Genomic DNA, 24,121 nt, shown 5'->3' with positions numbered 1-24,121 from the left:
GTTGTTCAGGTAGATGGATTTGTGTGGCCTGAACAGGTGTATTTAAAGAGTCCATGTCAGCCTATAAAGAGATCTCTTACAGAGTTTTTTTTTTGCATTTTTCCTGTCCTATTTGTTATTTCTATAGTGAGTTTTGTCAACATGGAGTCATTGTCACCAGTGACTCAAAGATGGGAGGGATAGTGTATTCCATATTATCCCAGAATTACGATTATATATTCTTAAGCAAGTAGAAAGCTGGACTAAAACCCAAGAAAGTGAAATTTAGTGAGGGTAAATATAAGTTACTTCTTCCAAAACCAAGTAATTGTTTTGATTAGTAAAAGATAAGGAAGACCAGCCTAAGAGACAGTTTTTATGGGAGAGAAAAATCTTGGGAGCTTTTAGCAGATCATCAGTGTAATAGAAGCTAATTTAATCTGAGACTATAGTAATAGAAAAATTTTATTATTATATACTGTAGCATATAGTACACTGTATTATATTTACATAGTTATGTATTATATATTCATGATATACAATTTATGTAATATGCACCATATTATAAACAGCATAATAGAATAGAGTGGTATAATAGATTATAGTACAATCTTAGTTTTCCCAGACTTGTGTAATTTCTAGCTATTCACTGGACATCTATCACATACTTGTGTTCCTTTGATTAACTTAAACTTTAGAGAATGACATTTGATAGGGATAAAGAATTTTTTATCCTCGCCCTCCTTGTTTTAGGAAAAATAGTGTGGAATACCTTATAGAAACAATGCTTATATGCAACGGCATGTGATTACATTTTAAAGAGGTAGATGTGGAAAGTGGGTCGGGACTGATAAGCATAGGCTCCTTTTCATAAGCTGGAATATTTTCTTGTGAAAATGTTAAATAAGTAAATAGATGGATGGATAGAAGGGATGGAACAATTACTCCATATGTTGTGAGCCGCTCTCTGATTCTCAGAGGCTCACGGTATGCTGCTCTTGAATGCTACTTTGATGTCTTTGGTGCCATGCTTAACCATAACCATTCCCTCATACTGTCCACCCTCCCAGAAAAATAAATGTGGGCAGAATCAATGTAACTCCTTTCACGTAAAGTCTCCCTCATTTACCACTTACAACAGTCCTGTTTGTAGAAGCCAATTCTGCTTTGTTTTCTTTTTCTCACCATTTCCCCCCTTTTCTAGTAATTACCTCATATTGTCCATGCAGAGACCATCAGTCATCTCGATGTGATTTTATTACTACAAAATGATTGACTAATAACAGTTGGTTGGCCTCTTACTAAATCTTCTACCCAGTTCCCTAGGAGAGTCGCTAGGGCCAACCATGCAATCCGTTACCATCACTTAGCAAACCATGGTCCAAAGTCGTCATCAAGGGGATTGTTCTGTCTTGATCTGATGAGAGTTACATGGGTGTCTACATGTAAAAATCAGTCAGGCTATACACCTTGATATGTGCACTTTACTGCATATACGTTATACCTCAGTTTAACCTATGTAATATTCAGTTTGTTTTCCTATTATAGGAAGGAAGTGATTCTCTGACTGTAAATTCCTACTGCTACCCTTGATTTTAAATGTTTGAATAGTAGCAGCCAGTTTGCTAGAGTTCTTCATAAATGTAAAATTTTGAAGCAAAAGGCAGTTAAATGTTAAACCATAAGACTGTAAAGCCTGTGGGCAGGAATCATAGTTCAACACTGTTTCCCCAGGCTGCTGACACTTTTCCAGACACATAGTAGCCATGTAGGAGCAAGTCAGTTAAAGACAATTTTCATATGGACAAAATTTGCTGATATGTTTTGTACGAAGAAATTAATTTATGATTGTTTTGGGATCCGTACTTTGATCTGTGTATACTTGTATCTCTGTTTTCATTTTATCTTAATGCTGGGTGTTATTTTTTGTTGTTCTTTTTTCCCCCCCAGTAAGTAGAAGTTTGACTGTGTGACAAGGTTTTAAGTTATGTTTTCAAAACCCTATCTATATTTACAACTGTGGGGAAAGAAGAAGACCCTACCTTTTTTTTGTTGTTGTTTTGTTTTGTTTTGTTTTAAGTGGGCTTCCTGCCACAGTGTGGAGCCAATCTGGGGCTTGAACTCACAACCCTGAGATTAAGACCTGAGTTGAGATGAAGAGTCTGATTCTTAACTGACTGAGCCACTCAGGCTCCCTGATACCTTGCTTTTTAGCTCTCTATTTAAACGTCACTTTTACCTCCAGATATCTCAGCATGTTTTTCTAATTTTTATTCTTCTTACTGTTAACACTATCAAATCTACTACTGTTTTCTTTGGCTAATGTTTCACATTTTACCTGTAGTGTGTTAGAAAGGTTACTGCCAAACTTGCCATTAAATTCTCCTGGTTGATTCCTGTAACATTTCCGTTTTAGAAGCTTCCATAATAATCTGATGGTCTGAATATCCCCAAAGTATATGTAATTTAATTACATCAATCTTTGAAAACATAGGGTTTGAGTAAAATTGCCATACTGGTCAAAGTAAGAAAAGGAAAAACAACTGAGTGAGCAATTGCCAGGAAATATTTAGTGTAGTTTTCTAAAAACAACTTTATTGAGATACTAATTCACCTATGTACAGTTCACCCATTTGAGGTGTATGATTCATTGGTTTTCATTGTATTCAGAGAGCTGTGCAACCATTATTAGCATAATCAATTTTTGAACATTTTCGTTGCCCCTCCCCAACCAAAAACCTCCATACTTTTTAGCCATCATCTCTCTCCCAGATTCTCTCTTGTTCCCCAGCCCTAGCCATCCACTCATCTACTTTCTATCTATAGATTTGCCTATTCTGGACAACTCATATCAGTGGGATCATAGAATACATGGTTTATTGTGATTAGCTCCTTTTACTCCCTGTGGTATTTTCAAGGCTCATCTGTTTTGTAGCATGTAGCAGAATTTCACTCCTTTTACGGGTGAATAATATTGCCTTACTTGGATATACCACAATTACCTTATCTGTTGATGAGTTAATGGGGATTTGAATTATTTTAACCTTTTGGCTGTGGTGAATAGTGCTACTAGTTTTACATACTGAGTTTTTGATAAAATGTTACATTCTTGTTGGCATAATTTTTCTCTTTCTTTAACAAGAAGGCTTGGCTCTGAGCGTCTTGAGAAAGTTTGGAGAATTTTGATAGATGTGGAGGGAGTTGGGTTATTTTTCTCTCCAGTGGAATGCCCCCTGGGGTCAATTATTTAGGTATTCTCAGTACAGAAAACAAAGTAAACTAAATGCTTCTATCCACATCTTTATTACTGGTGGGGAGAATTCTTGTATCGTTATGCAGCTATATAAAAATACGGAAACTGTTAAAATTTGCAATTTGTCTTTGACAATTATTTTATTATCATTGCCCTTTAATTGGAGATTCTTTTGAGGGAAAACAGGTTCCTCTGAAAAAAAAGTTCTAGGGACTCCTGGGTGGCTTAGTCGGTTAAGCGGCTGCCTTCAGCTCAGGTCATGATCCCAGAGTCCTGGGATCAAGTCCCACATTGGGCTTAGTGGGAAGCCTGTGTCTCCCTCTGCCTGCTCTGCCTGCCGCTCCCCCTTGCTTGTGCGCTCTCGCTCTCTCTCTCTCTCTCTCACACACACAGGTAAATAAATAAAATCTTTAAAAAAAAAATTCTATTACCTTCTTTGTCAGCCTTTGATTTTTCTTTCTAGCTGACTGTTCAGTTGGTGTTTATTAGAGTAAGTATACAACAGAGGCATTCATTTTAACTCATTCTAACTCATTCAGCAGTACTTGATTTTTTTGTTCGGAAGTTTACACAAGAATCAATTTGGTTAAAGATTCTAGTTTGGAACATTTCCTCTCGGTGAGAATTAAAACCCCGAATCTTCACAAATGTCAATTTGAATTTAAAACACACGTATTTTATGTGGCTAGATACTATTTTGGGCGATTGTGACATTACCCTCCCATCCCCCCATGAGCCCGTCCTGTGTTTCTGTCTATAGAACTTGAACTTCCAGATATCTAAAATTTACCCATTTTAAATACTTGGACTTTCAAAAACAATTAATGAATTTCTTTGCTAAATGAGTGAACTTTGGATAGCCTTCTTGTAGGGATTTGCAGTGGCTTTGGAATTCTAAGTTTGTAACTTTTTCCAACTGCTTTTTTCAAGATGTTGCTGTGTCAGAGGACTGCTGTTAATCTGGTAAAGAGTAATTTATTGATGAAAATTTTATTTGTACACATGCACTAATATAATTGGCATGAAAACTCACTCTTCAGGATAATATATAACAGTTATGACTTTCAAAACAACTCTGAGAAACTTGGACAACAAGGTCAGAACATTGTTCTTTCATGGAATAAAATTATTTAGTTGCCATAGGACAGAGTGTCTTAAAGGAGTTGAAAACCACATAGCTAGAAAATGAAGTCATTAAGCTTTTTTTTTTTTTTTTTTTTGCAAAAAATCAGAGAATGTTGTATGTACAAACAAATGGACCAGGAGAAATGATATGGTAAATTAAATCAGAGAAATTTGGTTTAACCCACTCTAAGCAGGAAGTTATAGTAAGTCCCCCATAAGGTAGGAATCAGCAAACTTAAAGCCCTTGGACCAAATCCATGTGCTGCTTATTTTTGTAAATAAAGCTTTATTGGAACAAAGCTATGCCCATTTGTTTACATATTGTCCATGGCTGTCAAAGTTGAGTACTTCCTACAGAGACTGTACAGTCTGTGAATCTAAAATGTTTACTGTTGGTTTAATAACAGGTTGAGAAAGGTTCCCAACTCCCTCTATAGAGGCTGCAAAGTAAGCATAATGTACTTTCTCATTATCTTCCATCCTTAGTGGGATCGCAGAGGGAAATACACAAAGTAAAATACAGACTAGTAGAATTACCTGTGATGAAAAGGACTGAGAGGCACCTTAATATATTAAGGCCCAAAGGAACAGAATTGTATGTTGGAGAGTAATGAATATCAGGATAATACAGCAATAGATGGCCTAAAGTCATGATCTAGGTTCAGTTCAGGACAGTTTAGAATTTTACATGTATATCCAGAAAATAGCATGCCTGTTACCATAGGAGCAGTGTGGCCAGTACTAATAGCCATAAAAGGCGGTTGGCGTTTCTTACTGGGAATTCTCTGAGGCCTGGAATATTTGATGTGGTCATATATTCCCTTGGCAGTATCATTTCAGCACATCTTTAGAACAGAAGCTTGGGGCATCCATGGAATGGAGTCTGTCACCTCCAGTGATGTCCTGTGGCAGCTGAGAGCTTCTATTAATAGGCTTTGTTCACTTCTACGAGGTTCATTACTCCAGCGATTGGGCCTCCAAACAAATCTTGATGACAGCAACCAGACCAAGTCCTTCTTGGTCTTTCTTTAGCAAAGCTAGAGCCAAGAAAAAGAAAACCACACCAATTGCAGAGGCTAACTTGTCAGACTTTGGCTTTATTGACTTATAAGGGGGTAGGCTTGGGACTACTGACCAGAGGGGTATTTGAATGATCCTTCTCCCCACTCTGGACACACTGTGCCTTGGAAATTCTTCTCTAAATATTATATTGTGTCATTTGGGGCCCAGAACAGGCTTTTTGTAAATGTAAACTGACTGATAATAACCAGTCTTCTGTTCACCAATTCTAACTACAAACTCTGATTTCAGAGAAAATTATGTTAAGTATGTGTCTTCACATGGTGCTTTCTTGACTCTGTTCACCAAATGGCATGCATCTGTACTTGTTCTGATATGGAATCCAGAAATGGCAATGCCAACTGGAAATGGGAATTTGGTTTCAATCAAAGGGATGGCAGTGATATCCTATGAGAACTAAAGTGGAATTACAGGCCAGATCATAGAAGCAAGAGATTGGATGCAAATATCTCAGAAGGCAGAGACTCTAGTTCCCTCTGAAATGTATCTTTGTGTGAATACCAGAGAGAGATCATTGAAATGCATTTTGTTAGACCAAAAGTGTCATTTCTTGGTGATCTCAGAATTAGAACTTTATTAAAATGGAATATTGTGCCTCTCATGGTACATGATTATATGAAACCTCTATAAGCGACTGTAAGAAAATACTAGCCTAGAGTAGTGGTTCTCAACCTGGGATGATTTTGTTTGCTACCCCCCCACCTCCACCCCAGTATTTAGCATTGTCTGGAGACTTTTTTTTAATTGTCATGACCTGGGCACGTGTGTGTGTATTGGGGGGGGGGGGGCGTGCCACTGGCATCTAGTGGGTAGAAGCCAGAGAAGCCACTAAGCATCCTACAATGCATGGGACATTCTTCACAATAAAGAATTTTCCAGTCCAAAATGTCAATAGTTGAGAAACTTTGGACATTGAACAAAAATTCTTAGCTGAGATTTCAGCTTATTAGGGCCAATTATTAAACTTTTTTGAATTCCTTTTGGACACAAAAAGGGAGTGTTTCTTACTGCTTTAGGATAGTCTCAATTAAGCCAAGAAAATGTATTTTGTTTTTTGCTTCTATGTGAAACATTAGTTACGTTTTCTAAATTTTTTTTAAAAAGTACAGTATAGGTTTATAAAAAAATAATAAAAGACAACATGATCCCACTACTTATTTGTACATTTCCTTCAAGATTAGAAATATCATGGAATAGAATGGTTTATCCATCAGAATAACCTCTGTAGAGAAACCAGCTGAAAGAGAATGGAATTTTTTTCTGGGCATTCTTCCTGCTTGTATTATCTGTTCCTAGCCCCTTCTTTTTCAAATAATACTGCTGTCACACAAAGTTTAAGGTCAGTTTATCAGCAAGTGATTATTTAGACTATGAATACCTGAGTTGAATTCCCTACGTCAGGGATTCTCATTGATATTAAGCAAAGTGAGAAAAAAGTCTTGTGAGAGTTTATTCTTTTGGGTATGTGTGTGCTAAATAATTTAGAGGTTTTTATTTCGTGCCTTTATTAATGGTAGGTTTCATTAACAAATGAAAGTATTTGCTAACTTTCCAGTCTGAACTTAGAGGTGACTTGTTACTTTCCAGATTAGTGTTTAGTTGATTATGAGATCTATAAAAGCAAGGGAGAGAGGAACAGACCAGATATTCTAGACCACCCTACAATAGTATCCCTGAACTTCAAAAGCCCCAGGAGGGAGCAGCTGGGGAGTGCTATATTTTCTGTACTCTTGGTGAGCTAAATTTGGTTTGGCAGAGAATTTTTAGGAGTAGATAAGGCTCTGTAAGTAAAGCTGCAGTTTTAGCCAAAGAAAACAGACTGTAGGTTTGATGACTCTATTTGATTTATTAGTGCCATATGCAGGGCCTTTTGATCTTCAGGATTCAGTAAACCAATGAATTGATATTTATCAGAACCCCATCACATGGGAAGAAATCTTAATTTGCCTGTAGTGTTGATACTAATATAATTACCCAACACCTGCATTCTATTGGTGGTAATTGTGTTAGGTTATATTAAATTTTAATGACACAGAGGAACATTAAAAACAAGTTTTGGGGTAGCATTAACATTGGAAATAATCTTATTTCTCAAGTATATCAAATTTGCTTGCTCCAGTATATAGCAGAACGTCTTCCTAGGAGCACAGGAACTGTGTGTCGTGATTGTGATTTTCAGACAAAGAAAGGGAAATAACTTGACATTGATGATACCACATGAACAGATGTTCTATTCTAAGGCTACTTATAGTCTTAATTTGTCAGACAATGTGAAGAAGTTCCCATTAAGTTTGAGGTTTTACCCACTTCTGAATTTCCTTGTAATACTTTTATAAGGTATTACAAACCACAGGACACCTATCTCTGCTGCTAAGCCATCAGCATCCGTTTCTGTCTTCTTATTCTTAAGACAAGTTAACATATGACAGAAATGTACGTATCTGTAAAATCGAGATGAAATGTCAGGAACAATATCATGGTATTAGTATTTTTTTAAAATAGATCTTCTTCTTGAGACTTTTGGGGTCCTTGTTTTTGTGTGTGGAAAAGCTTATAGGTCTCAATCAGTGGGATGCCCCAGATGAGTTTTGCTTTCTTTTTTCTGTGAATTCTTAATTAATACCTGACCAGACAATTCTTGCCTATAAATGATTCGTACTTAGATTAACTCTCAGTTTTTAATGCTCTTCCTTGCTCATTCTGTTTGTATAGAGATCCTTTCTATAATGTCTGTTATATCAAGTATTGAACTAGGCATTTTTTTCAGCTTCCTACTCCAAGAGAAGTTTAAAGGGAAAAAATTTGTTTTGGATCAGTTTAGAGCAGTTTGCCTTATCTCTTAAAGTATCAAATAAATTTCTGGGAATACTGTTATGGAGGTGGTGAGCAAACCAGATAGACTCATGCATGACTTTACTCAGGCATTATATGTACTCTTTTTTTTAAAAAAATATTTATTTATTTATTCGACAGACAGAGATCACAAGTAGGCAGAGAGGCAGGCAGAGAGAGAGAGAGAGAGAGAGAGGAGGAAGCGGGCTCCCTGCTGAGCAGAGAGCCTGGTGCGGGGCTGGATCCCAGGACCCTGAGACCATGACCTGAGCTGAAAGCAGAGGCTTAACCCACTGAGCCACCCAGGTGCCCCAGCATTATATATACTCTTAAACTTGTTCCTATCGGTGGTAACAGTGCTGTTTACTCCATGTTCTCTTCTCAGTGCTTTACTTGCATTATCTACATTCTCATACTAACAATGCGAATTAGTACATTATTAATTTCATTCCCCCTTTTTAGAGATGAAGAAACCAAGACCTGGAGAGTGTTACTTGCCTGAGGTCACTCGGCTAGAAAGTGGTGGAATCAGGATTCACACCAAATCATTGTATTATTCTCTTCTTTTTACCTTCACTCTATAACCCTTGAGTTTTCAGACTATTTGGCATGCAGATGTAAGTGCAAAATTCATGTCAAAAGTAAGATAATTCTTTAAAATTGTTGGCCACTTAAAAAAAAAGATTATTTATTTACTTATTTTGGGGGGGCATATGAAAGTGGTGGTAGGAGGGGCAGAGGGAGAGAGAGAATCTCAGGCAGAGTCCCTGCTGAGGGAGGAGCCTGACGCTGGGCTCGGACTCACAACCCTGAGATCATGACCTGAGCTGAAACCAAAAGTCAGATGCTTAACCGACTGAGCCACCCAGGCACCACTGTTTGCTGGTTTTTTTAAAATAGCTTGTCCTTTTATCACAGAGCCCATAATGGCATGTGGCTTTCTGCATCCCCCAACACATCTTACTGTATAAGAATCTCAGTACATGTGCATACGTATAACACATATGCACATACAAACATGTATATGGCACAGCAGTGTCATAAGTATAGATCACAGCCGTGTCCAAATAACGCCCTCTGTGTTTCCTCTTTTTTCTTATTTACTGGAAAATGTTATTGGAGTCCCAGTAATGAACAGGAGCTCAAAGCTCATGTTCTACATTTCTACCTTTTAACCCTACCACCCTTTATTTGTGCAAGAAAATGTTATCCCCTGCGATGACCCTTGCCCTGTTTACAGAATAGGAGTGTATTACTGATAGGATGGGCAAGTCTTACCATTAAAATACTTGTGACACAAGCAGATTTTGAACCTTCAGATAGTCATTCCTTTACTATGTGCTTCATAAAACTGCAGGCTAGAGCAGGGAGTGTATTCAGCTGGCTTGAGTCGGTAAGTCAAAGTGACTTTAGAGATACGGTCTGGAATACTAAAGCACTGAGATTCAAGATCCGGGTACACTGAGAGAGAGTTAAGTATTTGACATCTGATCTCGTTAGCAGAATGTATGCTTACCACACAGAGGTAGTCTCAGATAGAAGAAGCCAGTTTCTAAAACAGTTTGGGGTGGATGTTTGCTTCTGATTAGCCTGGGTGTGTGTGTGTCGGATGAATGAGCAATTGGGAAGTCATGACCATGTGTTTGCTGTCATTTAAACCGCCATTCTAATCTAAATATACATGTGGGTGCCTAAGGAGACTTCTTTCTTTTCAAGAGGATCATTCTTAACAGCTCTCAACTCCTTGCCGACACACGTGAACTTTGGGGCAATTCTGTTTTCCTGGGGGCTACTCTGTTTTCTTTTACAAGAGGTGAGGATGATTTCTTTGCTTGCTGTATTTCTGATTTTTAAAGGCCAGTTGTATGTAAAGTTTATTTACAGTGAGCAATCACTTCATAGAAACGACGGCTTCTAGGATGTTCTACAAGGTAATGAAAGAGGGGGATAAGCATGAGGAGAGAAATAAGACACAGGGGGTTTTCTATTTATAGGAGAATTCAAGAAAAATGTACTGATTTTAGATCGTTAATTTGCATATAGCATGAACTAATCTAATTAAAAATTAGAGAAGTTTATAAAATAGGTGATATGCTTTTCTAATATGTCATCATAGAGTGGAACCCTCATGTGTGTTTTTTTCCCTGAGTGATTTAAAATAGGGAAAAAAAAAGATACCCTTCTCCTTTGACTTCAAAGCATATACTTATATTTTATCTACCCTAGAATTACTAAAATACATATTTAAGAAGTTAGAAGTTACATAAGTTTCTTCTGCTCATGATTGTCATATTATAGACTTCCTTTTATTTTCTTAGAGAAGCTAAGGATTAGGCTTATGTATTTTTCTCATCTGAAATGATTCTTTTCATTCAGAAAAGAATAATACTGGTCTTCCATTTTTTTATAATTATATAGCTTATTGTATTTTGAAGAGCCATATACCCAAATGTTTTTCTTTGCCCATTCACACATTTTTAGATAAAAGAGCAAACAGTGTAAAATATAACTTATTAAAAAATAACACCCCTCATCATCTATCTACTCGGTTTTGATAAAAATTATTTACCACATAATTACACATTAAAATGTTTCCTTAATACCTTTTTGATAATCCTAGGGAGACTGTCTTTTTTTTTTTTTTAATTATTGCTATGTAAATTCTTACACAAATACAGGTATTTAATTTACTTAATAGTTATACTGTATGTCTGTTTGGAAGTTGCCTTACAGATTAATATATGTGACAAATGTAAACTAAGGTAGATAGTAACAAAGTTAGAACATAGCATTTATTCAGAGTTAGGTAAATTTTCTATGTGGGCAATAAGGTCTACCATTTTTTTTCCTAGAAAACTATGAGAGTTACGTAGTTTTATATTTGGAATTTCATAATGCATGCATGTTCATTGGCAGAAAGAAATTTTCCTGGAACTATATTCCAGGAGAATTTACCATATGGGTCTCTAGATGTCCAAATAGTTAATTTTCTATGTAAGTGGGCAAAGTAATTTCATGTAAATACTAATCTCATAAACTAAATTTTTTTCTGATGAGGTAGAACATACTGTTTTTATCCAGGCATGGAAATATCTAGAGGGCTTAAGAAACTTTTTTTTTGAATAGCATTTCCTTTCTAAATGTTTTCATTCCAGCACAATTTCAGAGAAAACAGAAGCTGATCGTAGTAAATCCCTTTCATTCCAGGAAGAGTCATATTTAGTGAATTCTATTCTAGAGCAGTAAGTAAAGCCTTCCTGTTGCTTTGCAGCTAAGTTTCTCCCCCCTCCCCCCGCCCCCATGGCTCAGCCCACACTCAGGGAGCTGTGCAATTTGCTCAGTTCTTCAGGAAATTTATGAGAATAATATCAATATTTCTTATTTTCTTTCAAATTTTTTAGTCTATAAGAAAACACCACTTTCCAGACTAATTTGACTTTCAGGTTTCTAGCAGCCAGCTGGTAAAGAGGACATGATATATTACGCATTTCACATTGTTATAAGATAAAACCCAATCTCTTAGGAGATGTTTAAGTCAAATGCAATTAAGTGGAAGGACGAGTCTGTGTGTTCTACTTGTTTTTCAGCACTTGGTGTTTTAAGTAGAGTGGATTAAAAGGTACTAAGTAGCCTTGACTATATAGGAAGAAATTTGAGGGCCATATTACAAGCTAAATGTGCTGAAGTTTTAAAATACAATGTATATATTTGAAGCATGCATGCATGGGTGGGGATGCTGGAAGTTTGTGGAATTGAGCTTTTCCTGAATAGTGATTTCATGAATAGGGAATGCTTTCGTCCCATGAAGATTAAACAAGTTTAGGTCTTTAAATCATTCTTGAGATATTGAAATTGAATGAGTTTCTGAGGATCAATTCCGAAACATTTCCAAACCATCCTCTGAGCATGCTGTAAATCATGTGGGCCAGGGCTCTAATCGAACAGCGTGGATCTGAATCCTCATTAACTTGTGTTGTAGGGAAGAGAAAATTGAGGAAGAGGCCGAGAAGACCTTTAGCCGGTGCTGGCCTGAGCTACCATTGTTGAAGGACATCCTTTGAGCTAATTTCAGTCCCATAAAAAAAAAATCTATTTAGTGATTAGTAACCAGTGGATAAGAGCAGAAAGCCCAAGTGAATAAAGGCCATAAATACTGAAGTCCTTGGGATAACAGCCTGTAAAACTGTCAGAAGCACTGCTTAAGTGACAAAAGATAGCCCAAAGTAACGAGAAATGCTAGCTCACTGGGCAGTACTCTGTATTCTCGGACAGAAGACATAATTTAGTTTTCTCCAAAAATAGAGGTTCTTCTTGAATCCAGTACCTGCCCCCACTTTATTTATTTGTAGTGGCTGGTGTCTCTTTGCCTTTAATTTATGGTTAATTACATTTGCTCGTAGGACTCATGATGCCTGTTAAGGCAGCAGTGTTTCCAAAAGTAGCACTTTGATTCCTGAAACTTCTGTTCAGAGCCATCAAGATCTACTTACTTGCTAAGAATGTTTAGCCTAACTAGAGTGAGTGGGTGAGTGTGTGTGTGTGTGTGTGTGTGTGTGTGTGTGTGTGTACTTTTTTAAAGGCAGATGGTTAGGAATTATTAGATGCTGTCGAGCCTTTCTCTTGTTTTTAATTCAAAGTCTGAAGTTCACTGTTCTTACATATTTTTCCCTAAGGGAAAAATAAGTAAACAAAGCCAGAAGAATGTAAGTCCATATTATAAACTCTTTTGTTATTACTGTACACTGTTGAGATCACAGATGATTAAAGTCTTACCAGCCAGTACTTCAGAGGTATTTTCAGCGTTAGAGAAACTTGAAGACGATGGAATCAAGGGTCTTTATTCCAAACTCCTGTTGTTCTATGATGATGATTTTATGGCATTTGAATTACAGTGTTAGCCAGCAAAATGATATGTTTTTACAGTTCTACAATATAACCTTCAAATCCCAGATGTGTGTTTGAGAGCTGTGTTTTCAGTGTACTCAAAGTGTTGTGCTCCTTCAAGTTGGAGAATTCTGTCAACTTCAGGGTATTTGCTTCTCAGCATTCCGGCGGTGAGAACTGGAGGTGTCATTCACTTGAAGGGAGCAGATGTTAAAGGTTCTTGCCCCTGCCTCCCTAATCCCAAACACCCTTGAAGAAGAGAAACGTCCTATTACCCAAATAGGCATCTTTCTGATGGTGAGAAAAGGCGGTAAAAGGCAGTAAATCTGCCTTCTCATTATGAAGTGCAACAATGGATTGATTTATGAAGAAAGGCAACTGTTGGGCTTATATGTGTGCATGGAAATGTTGGCTCCTTTAGAGCCAAAGAAGCAGTAGCTTTCCTCCTGCTCTTGACAAGAATTTAATATTACTAACACGGGATCTGTTGATTCTAAATGCCGCATTTTTTAAGAGGGGTACATTGAGAAGAAAACAAACAAAAAAAGTCCACCTCCGAATGTTTTCACATGAGCACAATCTCTTAAATCGGCTGTGTTTTTGCTACTTCAGTTCATTTTCATTAAGAGCAAAGGGATTTCTTAAAAATACTTTTATTTTTATCAACTTAGTACTGTTAAGTACTGTTAAGTACTGTTAGTACTTAACAGTTTAAATAAAAGTAAGTGTAAGTAGAGCATATTTAGATGTTAAGCTGTTTATAAAATTTTCAGTTTCACTTAATGTGTCATTTTCAGCAAACACTATAAAATGACCGGATAGACCCACAGTGAAGATAATTTCAAATTTCGGGGGTGTGGGGGGGGTCATGTTAAGTATTTTGTGTTGGGTTTTTAAGAAGGTCTTTGTGCATTTTAAATCTTTTAAATAAGTCTGTGTTACTTCTTACTTAGTAAGAAGGTTTGTTGGAGGATTTCTGCTTAACTTAAAAGTTAAAATTTAAGCTGTAAGTCAATTTTGAGCATAAAATATTATAAAATACAAAAATCTGGATGGTCTATTAAAAAAATTGATATGATACTGACCTGGTATATTTAGCACCTAGCACTCCAGAATTTGAAATCTATGTGATACAATTCAGATTTGAGCAGGCAAATTACAGATTTCAAACCGATGATTATCTATTATCTAACCGATGATTGAAATCTATACAGATTTCAAATCGATGGTTGATGTTAAAGCTTCTCTCTTTCAATAAACACACATCCCCCGTGTATGTATATTTTTAAATTGTAGTAATAGCTGTGCTAACATACCGTGTACAAGAAGGTACATAGAAATACTTGAAAAATTAAAAGAACAAGGAAATAAGTATTACTCAAATAAAGGTTCTATTCTTTTCTTTTACCCCTGTGGCTCACCTTACATGCACACCCACACCCAAGGACTTGTGGAGCGCTCTGATCTAGAAGAAAGGGATTCAGAGTGTTACCTGAGAAAAATGCACTATTATCTTAATTAGGAAGATACAAGGCTTGTAAAGACTTATTCCTTGCAACTGTCAACAGTCTTTGTGATAAATAATAGACTGATAATGAGAAATGTTGCATTTTGACCTGGTGATGATTGGATAGTTTTAAATCAATACTTTTTTTTTCCCCCAGTGGACTTTGGTTATTTTGGAAGTCAAAACACCATGGAAATAAAGGTCTTGGCAAATAAAACAAAACCTTGATGCCACTGCTATGATCGTAAATCTAAGCTTCACATTTAATGGGAAAAATTCTCTGAGATGTCCAAAGATGAAATTAATAAAACGTCTTGACATTTGTGTAAGTCTATAAAGATTCTATAGGTGTCAATCAAATGCTCTTTGGCCATTTTCAAGTAAGCCACTTTTTAAAAAAATGTCCAAAGTTAATGAGAAAATGCAGTTAAATGTCTTATCAAATGATCTCTTCCGGTGTATCTCTGTTTTACTTCATTTCAATTAATTTCTATCTTTATGATACCCTGAATTCATTCTATTTAATTTCCTTGACTATTTTAAATTTTATAATCCAAAGCTTAGAGCTATGGCCACATATAACGGACATTTAGGACTCTGAATTCAGTTCAGCATTGCCCTTACAGAGAGAGGGAATATAATACTTTCACATTATTTTGAGCGTCCTGCAAGTGCTCCGCACAGGTGGGTTATTTCACAAGTTACTGAATGGTTGTTCTGACAACGGTTTTGGGATCTTATTGTTAACTGATGAGTGGTGGAGTTTTGACGTTCATTGGTCAGCTTCAGTAATGGTTATTTATGGGGCAATTCTATGAGGAAACTTGTTTTTTCTTTCTCTTTTGTGAGGCATTACAGCTCTAAGCCCTCTGACTTGTAACTTTTTTCTTTTTCTGCCTTAATCCTCAAAATACACAAAAGGAGCGGGGGAGAGAAAGACCAGTTAAAAGATACGTCTCTGGTATTACAACGCAGTGGTGTATTTTATGGTCGGTTGTGAAACAAAACTTCTCTGCACACGGCCTTTGCCCAAGGAATAGCAAAATGCTTAGAGGTGGTGCAAGTGTAAATGGCCTGTTTCCAGATGATTTCTCATTCCTACAGCTCTCAACAAGTAAGGGATTTTTGGAAAACATCTGGCACATACGCCATCTTGCAACAACCAGATTTTTTGAAAGATCATATGTTCTGGCCACACTAGTCAGTAGCAGCCTTCGAAGTACAACTGGTGATGAGAGATAAAAGACTTGGGACTCTTCTGTTTAAAAGAGAGGAAGCTAAAAGAAAATTATAGCCATCCCTAAGTGTGGAAAAGGGTCTCCTGGAAAGATTTATAGACCCTTGTTCCCCAAGGCCATTTCGTTTCCTAATGGGATTCTGTGTTCTCAGACAGGGGGTGATGGGCACAAATGATGACAGCATGTAATGACAGCAGTGAGGATGACAATAATAAGGAAGAAAGCAAATGCAGTTGCTAAAAACAGAGGCACCACAATGTAAAGCCAATTATCTTGGCATCCAGGATGATTTTGTCCGTAAGTTGAATATGTAACAGAAATAAGGACCTTTCCTGGTTTGCTAATAGTAGAGATGGTAATTCTTCGGATCTTTCTCTCTTACCAGCAAATGATGGGCATGATGGGCATGACAATAGCTTTTGGTACTATAAGGGCCCAGCAGGCAAAATACACTTAAAATTTACCATTAAGTTCATTAAATTTGCTATAATATCTAACAATGGAGAGGGTTTGCTAAAGAGAGATGGGGTGTCTTTCCCATGGTCACAGACTTGAGTAACTGTCCAGCAGTAACTTGAGTGACAGTCCAGCAAGTTGTAGCTTCCTACTCCACTGTCCTTTCCCCAATTTCACCTTGTTTCCAAAGAAAGACCTGTGGCAGATTATTTGAAGCATTACATCTATTTTTTTTTCCCCTGGAGGTTATATATAGATTGTATGGAAAAGTTGAGTAAGAAGACTAGATCACTTTAGAAGGCAAATAAAATAAATGAGCTTAGTGTGTTGTCTGATGTCAGTCTTTGTGATCTGTACCAGTGCCATTCTAGGAGAAAAGTCCATGCTTTTTAAACAAAACATATCAAACTAGTGAGGTGAGTAGCCAGGATCTCTTGTAGTATTGACTGGACAAATGTTAGAAGCAATTGACACAGATGAACACATTCAGACCCAGGGATGAAGTGTTTTTGTTTGATCACTGGTTTGCTTTGGGTGCCGATTGCAAGATGGCACACAAGATATTAGGGACATTAGAGGACATTAGGGACAGAGGCATATTCAGTGCAGCTTTCACAGCGACATAGAAAACTGTTCCCTGGCTGTTCCCTGGCTGTTATAAAAGGGTGTTAGTGTGTTCGGAAAACTGCTTTAAATTAATTCCACTTTTTCAGGGTTATTCAGTGTAGTAGAAAGAACTGGATGCGAAGTTAGAGAACTGGGTGCTGTCTACCTAAATATTACCTCCTGGCCTCTTAGTCTTATTGTGCTTTAGTTCCATCAGCAGTAAAATGGGGATAAAAAATACGTCTTTTTGTCTTAATCAGCTTGGGCTGCCTTAACAAAATAGCATAGAGTAGGTGGCTTAAACCACAGGGATTTATTTCCTACCATTCTGGAGGCTGGGAGGGCCACGATCAAGGTGCCTTCTGACTTGGTTCCCCTCTGAGTGTTCTTTTCTTGACTTGGATCTGGCTACCTTCTCACCCTGTCTTCACGTACTGGGCGGGGAGTGACGTGGGCGGGGTGGGGTGGGGGGGAGGTGGGCAAGCTCTTTGGTGTCTCTTCTAAATTAGGGCGCTAATCACATCATGAAAGCCCCACCCTCATGACCACATCTAAACCTAATCACTTCCCAGAGGCCCCATCTCCAAATACCATCACATGGGGGTTTAGGACTTTAACATGGGAATTTTGGGGGGACATATTCAGTCTGTAGCACTAGCCTTTCTCATGATAGAGTGAATGAATAATATGGGAAGGCTACACAAAGATATATTAAGAGGTTAAAGTTATTGACTGACGTTTGTTCCATCAGATTTTCATATATATACCTTTCTATATCATAAAGTTTTGGTCTTGGGGCACCCGGGTGTCTCCATCAGTTAAATGTCTGCCTTCCACTCAGGTCATGATCTCAGGGTTCCTGTATCAAGCCGCCTGCCAGCTCCCTGCTTAGCAGGGAGTCTGCTTCTCCCTCTCCCCCTGGCTCATGTTCCCTCCCTCTTTCTCTCTGTCAAATAAATAAATAAAATCTTTAAAACAATAAAATTCTTTTAACATGTTTATTTTGTTCTTTTAACATGTTTATTTTGAAGTAGGTAGTAATATAAAACTAAATGAAAAAAGTTCTCATTTCTAGCTTTTTGACAAGTCACTCTTACGTCATTCTTGTTAGATTAACTTAGTCTAAGTGTTATTTCACAACTTTTCAATACTTAGTTCTTTGCTTAACTATGAGCTTACCTTTTATTGAAACAGCTATCACAATATATTAGCTATTAATGGGAATTGGTAAGAGAATGCATTCATGTGATGAACCTTTTCCATACTTGTTTGAAATAGATGTCATTTTTCTTTAAAAATGTGTTAAATGTATATTTGAAAGTTGAGTGGGATTATCTTCACTTTCTTATAGAAGAGGAACTAAGTAAGGTAGTTTTTTTTTTTTTAAGATTTTTATTTATTTATTTGACAGAGATCTCAAGTAGGCAGAGAGGCAGGCAGAGAGAGAGGAGGAAGCAGGCTCCCTACTGAGCAGAGAGCCCGATGTGGGGCTTGATCCCAGGACCCTGAGATCATGACCCGAGCCGAAGGCAGAGGCTTAACCCACTGAGCCACCTAGGTGCCCCCCTTTTTTTTCAGTTTTATCAAGCTATAATTGATGTATCAAATCATGTTCTATACCTTAATTAATACAGTGTTATACCTGTGTATATTGTGAAGTGACTGCCACTGTAAGTTCAGTCCATATCCATTTTAAATGAGACAGTCTTTTAAAAGATACTATATGATACGAAAAAAAAAGTGTCCGATGATTATTAATTTTTAGTGAAGGAAGCACTAAACTGACAAGAACCTCCTAATGGTTCTGTCATGAAAATTGAACAGAGACAAAAGTAAAAGTATATTTACCCTTATGTTTTCTTTGATTAGTACTCACCCTTGATGTAGTCTTTCTGGATATTTCTGCAAAAAAGAATTTTTATTGCAGGCTATGTGTTTTCTTTTAATAAACAAGGTAGAAATTTTGTGAAAAACATAGCAATGTGTCTAAAATAATTTCTGTTTAACTCTTAGACTGTATTCTCTCCCTTTCCCCTGAAGGGGAAAAAAAAGGAGTAGGTTATTCTTCCCCTTTTTCTTTATTTGATTGTTTTAAAGATCAAGTTGAAGTTCTTTTCATAAATACATGTTGCCTGTGAGAAAAGATAGAACTTCTGTCTTCTGATTACCTAAGGAGGAAGCCTGCTTCCAGTGTTAAGAAACGATGCCAGATTGTATAAGGCCTCTCGTGTGACCTGCCTTGACAGGTGTTCTCTTTGGAAGCATGTAACTTGTAGCAGTTGTAAACATGTGGTTTTTCTTACTTGTCTTGGACAAAAATAATCTTCTGTAGAAAATCTATTACAAAATGATTTTGCATAGCCATTTCATGTTGAAGATTCCTTTGCAAATCTTGGTAGGCCATCGTTTTGGTAGTAAAGATATATCTTCTTTTAGGCAAAAGAGGAATATGTGGTCTATTGTAAAAAAAAAAAAAAAAAAAAAAAAAGTAGTAGCAACCAAATGCTGATTAGCTGCTACTGGGAGAGTCGTGGGCTGGGAGTTTTTGCTTTACTTCTACAGGAGGCTTAGTGCCCTCACTCTGTGAGGACATTAAAGCCTAAGCCGTCTTCCCAAAAAACCTACACACTAAGCTATAGAACTAAAGATTTTATTTTTATCTGAATAAAGTCAGGTTTTTATTAGATACTGTAAAAAGGCTTGAGCAGGCAAGGTGAGAAATTTCTAAATTTAACACTTAATGAATGTTTGATATGATAATGATTGTCATAGAATTTGAGTTTTTTAAAATTTAAATTCAATTAATTAACATGTAATGTATCATTAGTTTCAGAGGTAGAGTTTAGTGATTCATCATTTGCATATAACACCCAGTGCTGATTACATCAAGTGCCCTCCTTAGTGCCCATCACCTCTTTACCCCATCCCTCCACCTACCTCCTCTCTTATAACCCTGTTTCCTGTAGTTAAGAGTCTCTTATGGTTTGTGTCCCGAATTTGAGGTTCTTAAGACTAGACTTTTGTCACTGTGGAGCATGCCATTTAAAGACACTTCATGTCTAGTGTTTGATTACTCAGAAGGTCAGCTATAAACATGTGCATTGGGGCATCAACAGGAAAAAGCCAGAAATTTTGTGTGTGTGTGTGTGTGGGGAGAGTTTTGATATTTCAAAAACAAGTATCAAATTAGTAATGGGAGAAATCAGAACCTCATTAAAGTTCCCTATACATAGGTTTTGGCACATGTAGACATAAGGAGGGGAAAAGAGGACGCAATAATCTTTTCAGTCCTTGGGTGCCTTAAAGACCTTAATCTAGGGTGCCTGAGTGGCCAAGTGGGTTAAGCCTCTGCCTTCGGCTCAGGTCATGATCTCAGGGTCCTGGGATCAAGCCCCACATCAGGCTCTCTGCTCAGTGGGGAGCCTGCTCCCCCCTCTCTCTCTGCCTTCTTGTGATCTCTGTCTGTCAAATAAATAAATCTTAAAAATCTTTAAAAAAAAAAAAACCTTAATCTAGCCCTGTTTATGGTATATATCTATATATCTATATCTATCTATCTATATATATATATATCATACACCTTTCCTAGTTTATAAAATCATCCTGGATTTGCATTTTTGGAGAGTAGGTCTGTATATTATTTTAAAATAAAATCATATTTAAAGTGAAGAACAGCTCCGTTTGGCTGGATTTGATAAAATATAAGACCGTGTCAGCCTCATTTAGTAGCAGAATGGCTTTCAAACAGTTAACATGTAGTTGAGTTCAGTCCTGATCTGGCTGGGTAAGTTTAAGGTCCATCCACTATGACATGATTTTGTACATGCTTCTTAGATGTTTTTATTGAGCAGTAACTGCATTCTTTCCGAGTGTTTTCTTGCAAAACACTTTGATGAGTATACAGGGATGCTACTTTTATCAGTAAGTTTCTAATTTTCCTTGTGATGCTTTTTTTTTTCCTCAGATGCTTTCTTAAATTTATGATTCTTTCCCAAACATGCTTCTGCATTTAGAGGAACGAAATGACTAACATAGTATCAGTGGTGTTCTACTTGGAATTTTCATTAATATCATTTGAACTTTTATAATATAAATATGCCTGGACCCCCACACCAAACCCATTTAATCAGAATTTCCTTATGTATAGAATCCCCCAACTGATTCTGATCAGTATCCATGGCTGCAGCTCTCCGGAGCCTTGATCATTGGGTCTTAAAAGTCTGGTTGGTCCCCAGAACAGCAGCAGCAGCATCGCTTGGAAAATCTTTACGGAATCCAAGTTCTCATCCCAATCCCAGAATTATTGATTCAGGAACTCTGGAGTGGGACCCAGCTGTCTGTGTCTTAACAAGTCCTCCAGGTAATTCTAATGCCCATGAAAGTGGGAGACTCCTTGTCTCCTTGGCTCCCAAACCATAAATCCTTGTCCTGGTTACAAAAACCTTCCAGGACATAGGATTTGCTGCCCATCATTCAACATTTTATCCTTCTCCATTCACCTCTGTTGCTTTAAAGTTTCTATTTTAATATTGTCAGTGAATTAATGTGTCTTCTATCATGAACCGCAAATGCTTTGTGGATCAGGCATGGTGGTTATGATAAACATTGAGTGAAAGCCTTTGTTTCCTGTTGTATTATGTTCTTTACTCTTCGTCAGTTTTCTGATGGTTGCTAACTGGATTTATTAACCTTGTTTGTGGTTAAGAAGCTAAAAGAAGGCTGCCTGCAGGTTTGGTTCTGGCATTGGCATGATACTTGAGACAGATGGATCAAGTTTAGCGTGGGGTGGTTGGGGAGAAGGCCACCATCCCCTCTTGCTTTCCCAATTAATGTCACTCTCAGCAAATAGCTCTGGCAGAACGGCCCCTTTAAGTCCAGTGCAACATGACTGGTCCAGCAGGAGGGGGAATTAGAGCTCTCTCCACTCACTGTAAGGAAACCTCTTTTTTGGATCCCAAATGGTTTCCAGAGCTATCAAAATAATACCATTTGCAGACACTTTTCATGGCTGAAAAGAGCAACTTGGAGAGGAAAAGGAGTACTCCACGGCTGCAGGGAGAAATGTTTTGCAGCTGGGCATTGCACAGAGCTGCTCACTGAGTGCCCTTGCACAGTGTAGCTCACCTTTGTGGTTCAACAGTGGAAGAACCACTCAACAGAAGTGAAGGGTCCCTCACACGGGCGTTTGTGCTTGTACACCGGCTCTTCTTTGTGGGCCACGGACCGCAACGTGTCGGACATTGTACTGCAAATCTCAAGTAAATCTCTCAGTGGTAAAGGGCTGGTGGCCGCCTGCTGCTCATTAGAGATCCTGTCTGGCTCTTTTCCTGCGGAATGAGTGGTAGATTGCTGACACCTGTTTTCCCATCCAGCCTGAGGATGTGAAGTGTGCAGTAGGAATGCCTGAAAGTGCTTCCTTGTGTCCGAGTCTGGATCTTGGTGTTGCCTGCAGAGAAGGGGGTTGGGATTCAGTGCTGGGAACGGAGATGAAAAGAAATCTATGGTGAGAAAACCTCATTATAAGCTGAACTGATATTCTCCTCCTCATTTAGTGGCCTCTGATGGTGCTCATGGTGCTCTTAGTTTGTCTTCCACATGGCCCCGATAACTTGGTCCCCCCGAGAACCAAGTCGGAAGAAGAGAGATATATCTTGTGCATGAAAAGACCTCATCTATGTCTCAAATAACAAGTATATAGTTGAGACTGTGAGCACATTAGAAATGGGATAGAAACAGTCCAACATTAAGTTATTTAAATTTGGCCTAAATACATGAAATTCAAGTGTGTTGATCGTATGATCAATTTCTTTGCACAGTTCTTTCCATGTATTTGTTCTTCCCACCTTTACCTACTGTGAAGCCTCATAAAAACTGGCAGATGATAGAACAGAGGACCTAATGCTCTGCCTTCAGTCCCAGATACAGAGTGCCTGCTATATGCATGCATTTGCTAAGTATGAGAGGATAATAAGCTCAGGAGAGACCCCCACACCCCTGCCTTTTCAAGTCCTTGCAGTCTACTGGAGAGGAAGGACAAACATCAGAGGCAGCATAACACCGCAGCATATCAGATAAACAAACCGATGAGATCCACATTTTCAGTGGGTTTGGAGAAGGAAGACAACTGTGAGTTGGGCAGGTCAGGGAGGATGTGGAACTTGTTCTGGATATTAGAGGATGAGGAGAATTCATGATGAGAGAGTGGGGCATGTGTATGATGTTCTTTCCCTGCATCCGTAGGCTGTGGAATAGAGGGTGGTGTGTGTGCGTGTGTTTAAAGTAGTGGCAACATTTCCCACTGACTCACGTGTGGGACTTGGCCAGATCTCGTTGTGAACATTACCTCTATTTGTGAACTGTGGATGAATGGGGTTAGGGTTGGGTCATGGCCTTGGACCAGAGTGAAATTAACTGGCTCATAATGTGATTGAACTAATGACCTTGGCCTCATTACCACTATGTTTTAGCTGGTTGAGTCAATCAAACATTGCAGAAAGGGTAATCAAGGTAATCTTTTAAAAGAGATTTGGATAGCAGTAAACACAGGAGTGAAATCAAAGCCAGGTTCTTCTGTCCTGTAACACCCAGGTGTTTGTCTCATCATCCTTGTTTCTGCATCTAGTAACAACATGGTGGACAAAACAAAAAGGATACCATAGTCCTCCTGGGCCGCTGTTTTTGGCATAAGGCAATGTGTGTTCATTTTTCTTGCACAGAGTGGGACTGCTTTTGCAGAGGAAACTGTTTTTGAGCAGTAATGTTGTTTTTTTAATTTTAGATGTGTCGTGTCCCATAAATGTATTGATGATGGCTTTCTCTTCTTCTTTACAGTCTGAACAGCCCAGCCCTGCCAGCTCCAGCTCCAGCTCCAGCTCCAGCTTCACGCCGTCCCAGACCAGGCAACAAGGTATCCCTATCTCCCAGGCAAACGATGAGACCTTTTTCTCATAAAACATCTTAATGAGTTGATTTATGGTCTATTTTCTACTGTTTTATTATTTGAATGATAACTTGGCTTTTATGCAGTTGTATTTATTTCCCCTAGGAATGCACTTGAGTATTGTTCTGATGTATGAGGCCAACCTCTAGAAATTCCCCTTTTGCCAGTCCCTGCCATCAGAGTCCCATTTTACAAAAGGATTATAGGCACAGCCCATTCCA

The 24,121-nt window shown here is 37.9% G+C and overlaps 1 protein-coding gene across 2 annotated transcripts in view; it reads left to right on the top strand.

Annotated features, from left to right (window-relative positions):
* MLLT3 (MLLT3 super elongation complex subunit) overlaps nt 1-24,121 on the top strand; it is a 275,848-nt gene that overhangs the window by 232,816 nt on the left and 18,911 nt on the right. Inside the window, exons 1-2 of one of the 2 annotated variants that reach the window (XM_080820718.1) lie at nt 9,803-10,082; nt 23,792-23,867. In XM_080820718.1, the coding sequence (XP_080676844.1) occupies nt 9,951-10,082; nt 23,792-23,867 (208 nt within the window). In that variant the 5' untranslated portion in view covers nt 9,803-9,950. Of the gene's footprint in view, nt 1-9,802; nt 10,083-23,791; nt 23,868-24,121 lie in introns of those variants that run through there. The other variant, XM_080820717.1, reaches the window with a different exon arrangement.

Source organism: Martes martes (genome assembly GCF_963455335.1).
Source record: "Martes martes genome assembly, chromosome: 12".
NCBI lineage: Eukaryota > Metazoa > Chordata > Mammalia > Carnivora > Mustelidae > Martes > Martes martes.
The sequence above is the reverse complement of the archived record's forward strand: the minus strand, read 5'-3'. Positions and strand labels throughout refer to the sequence as shown.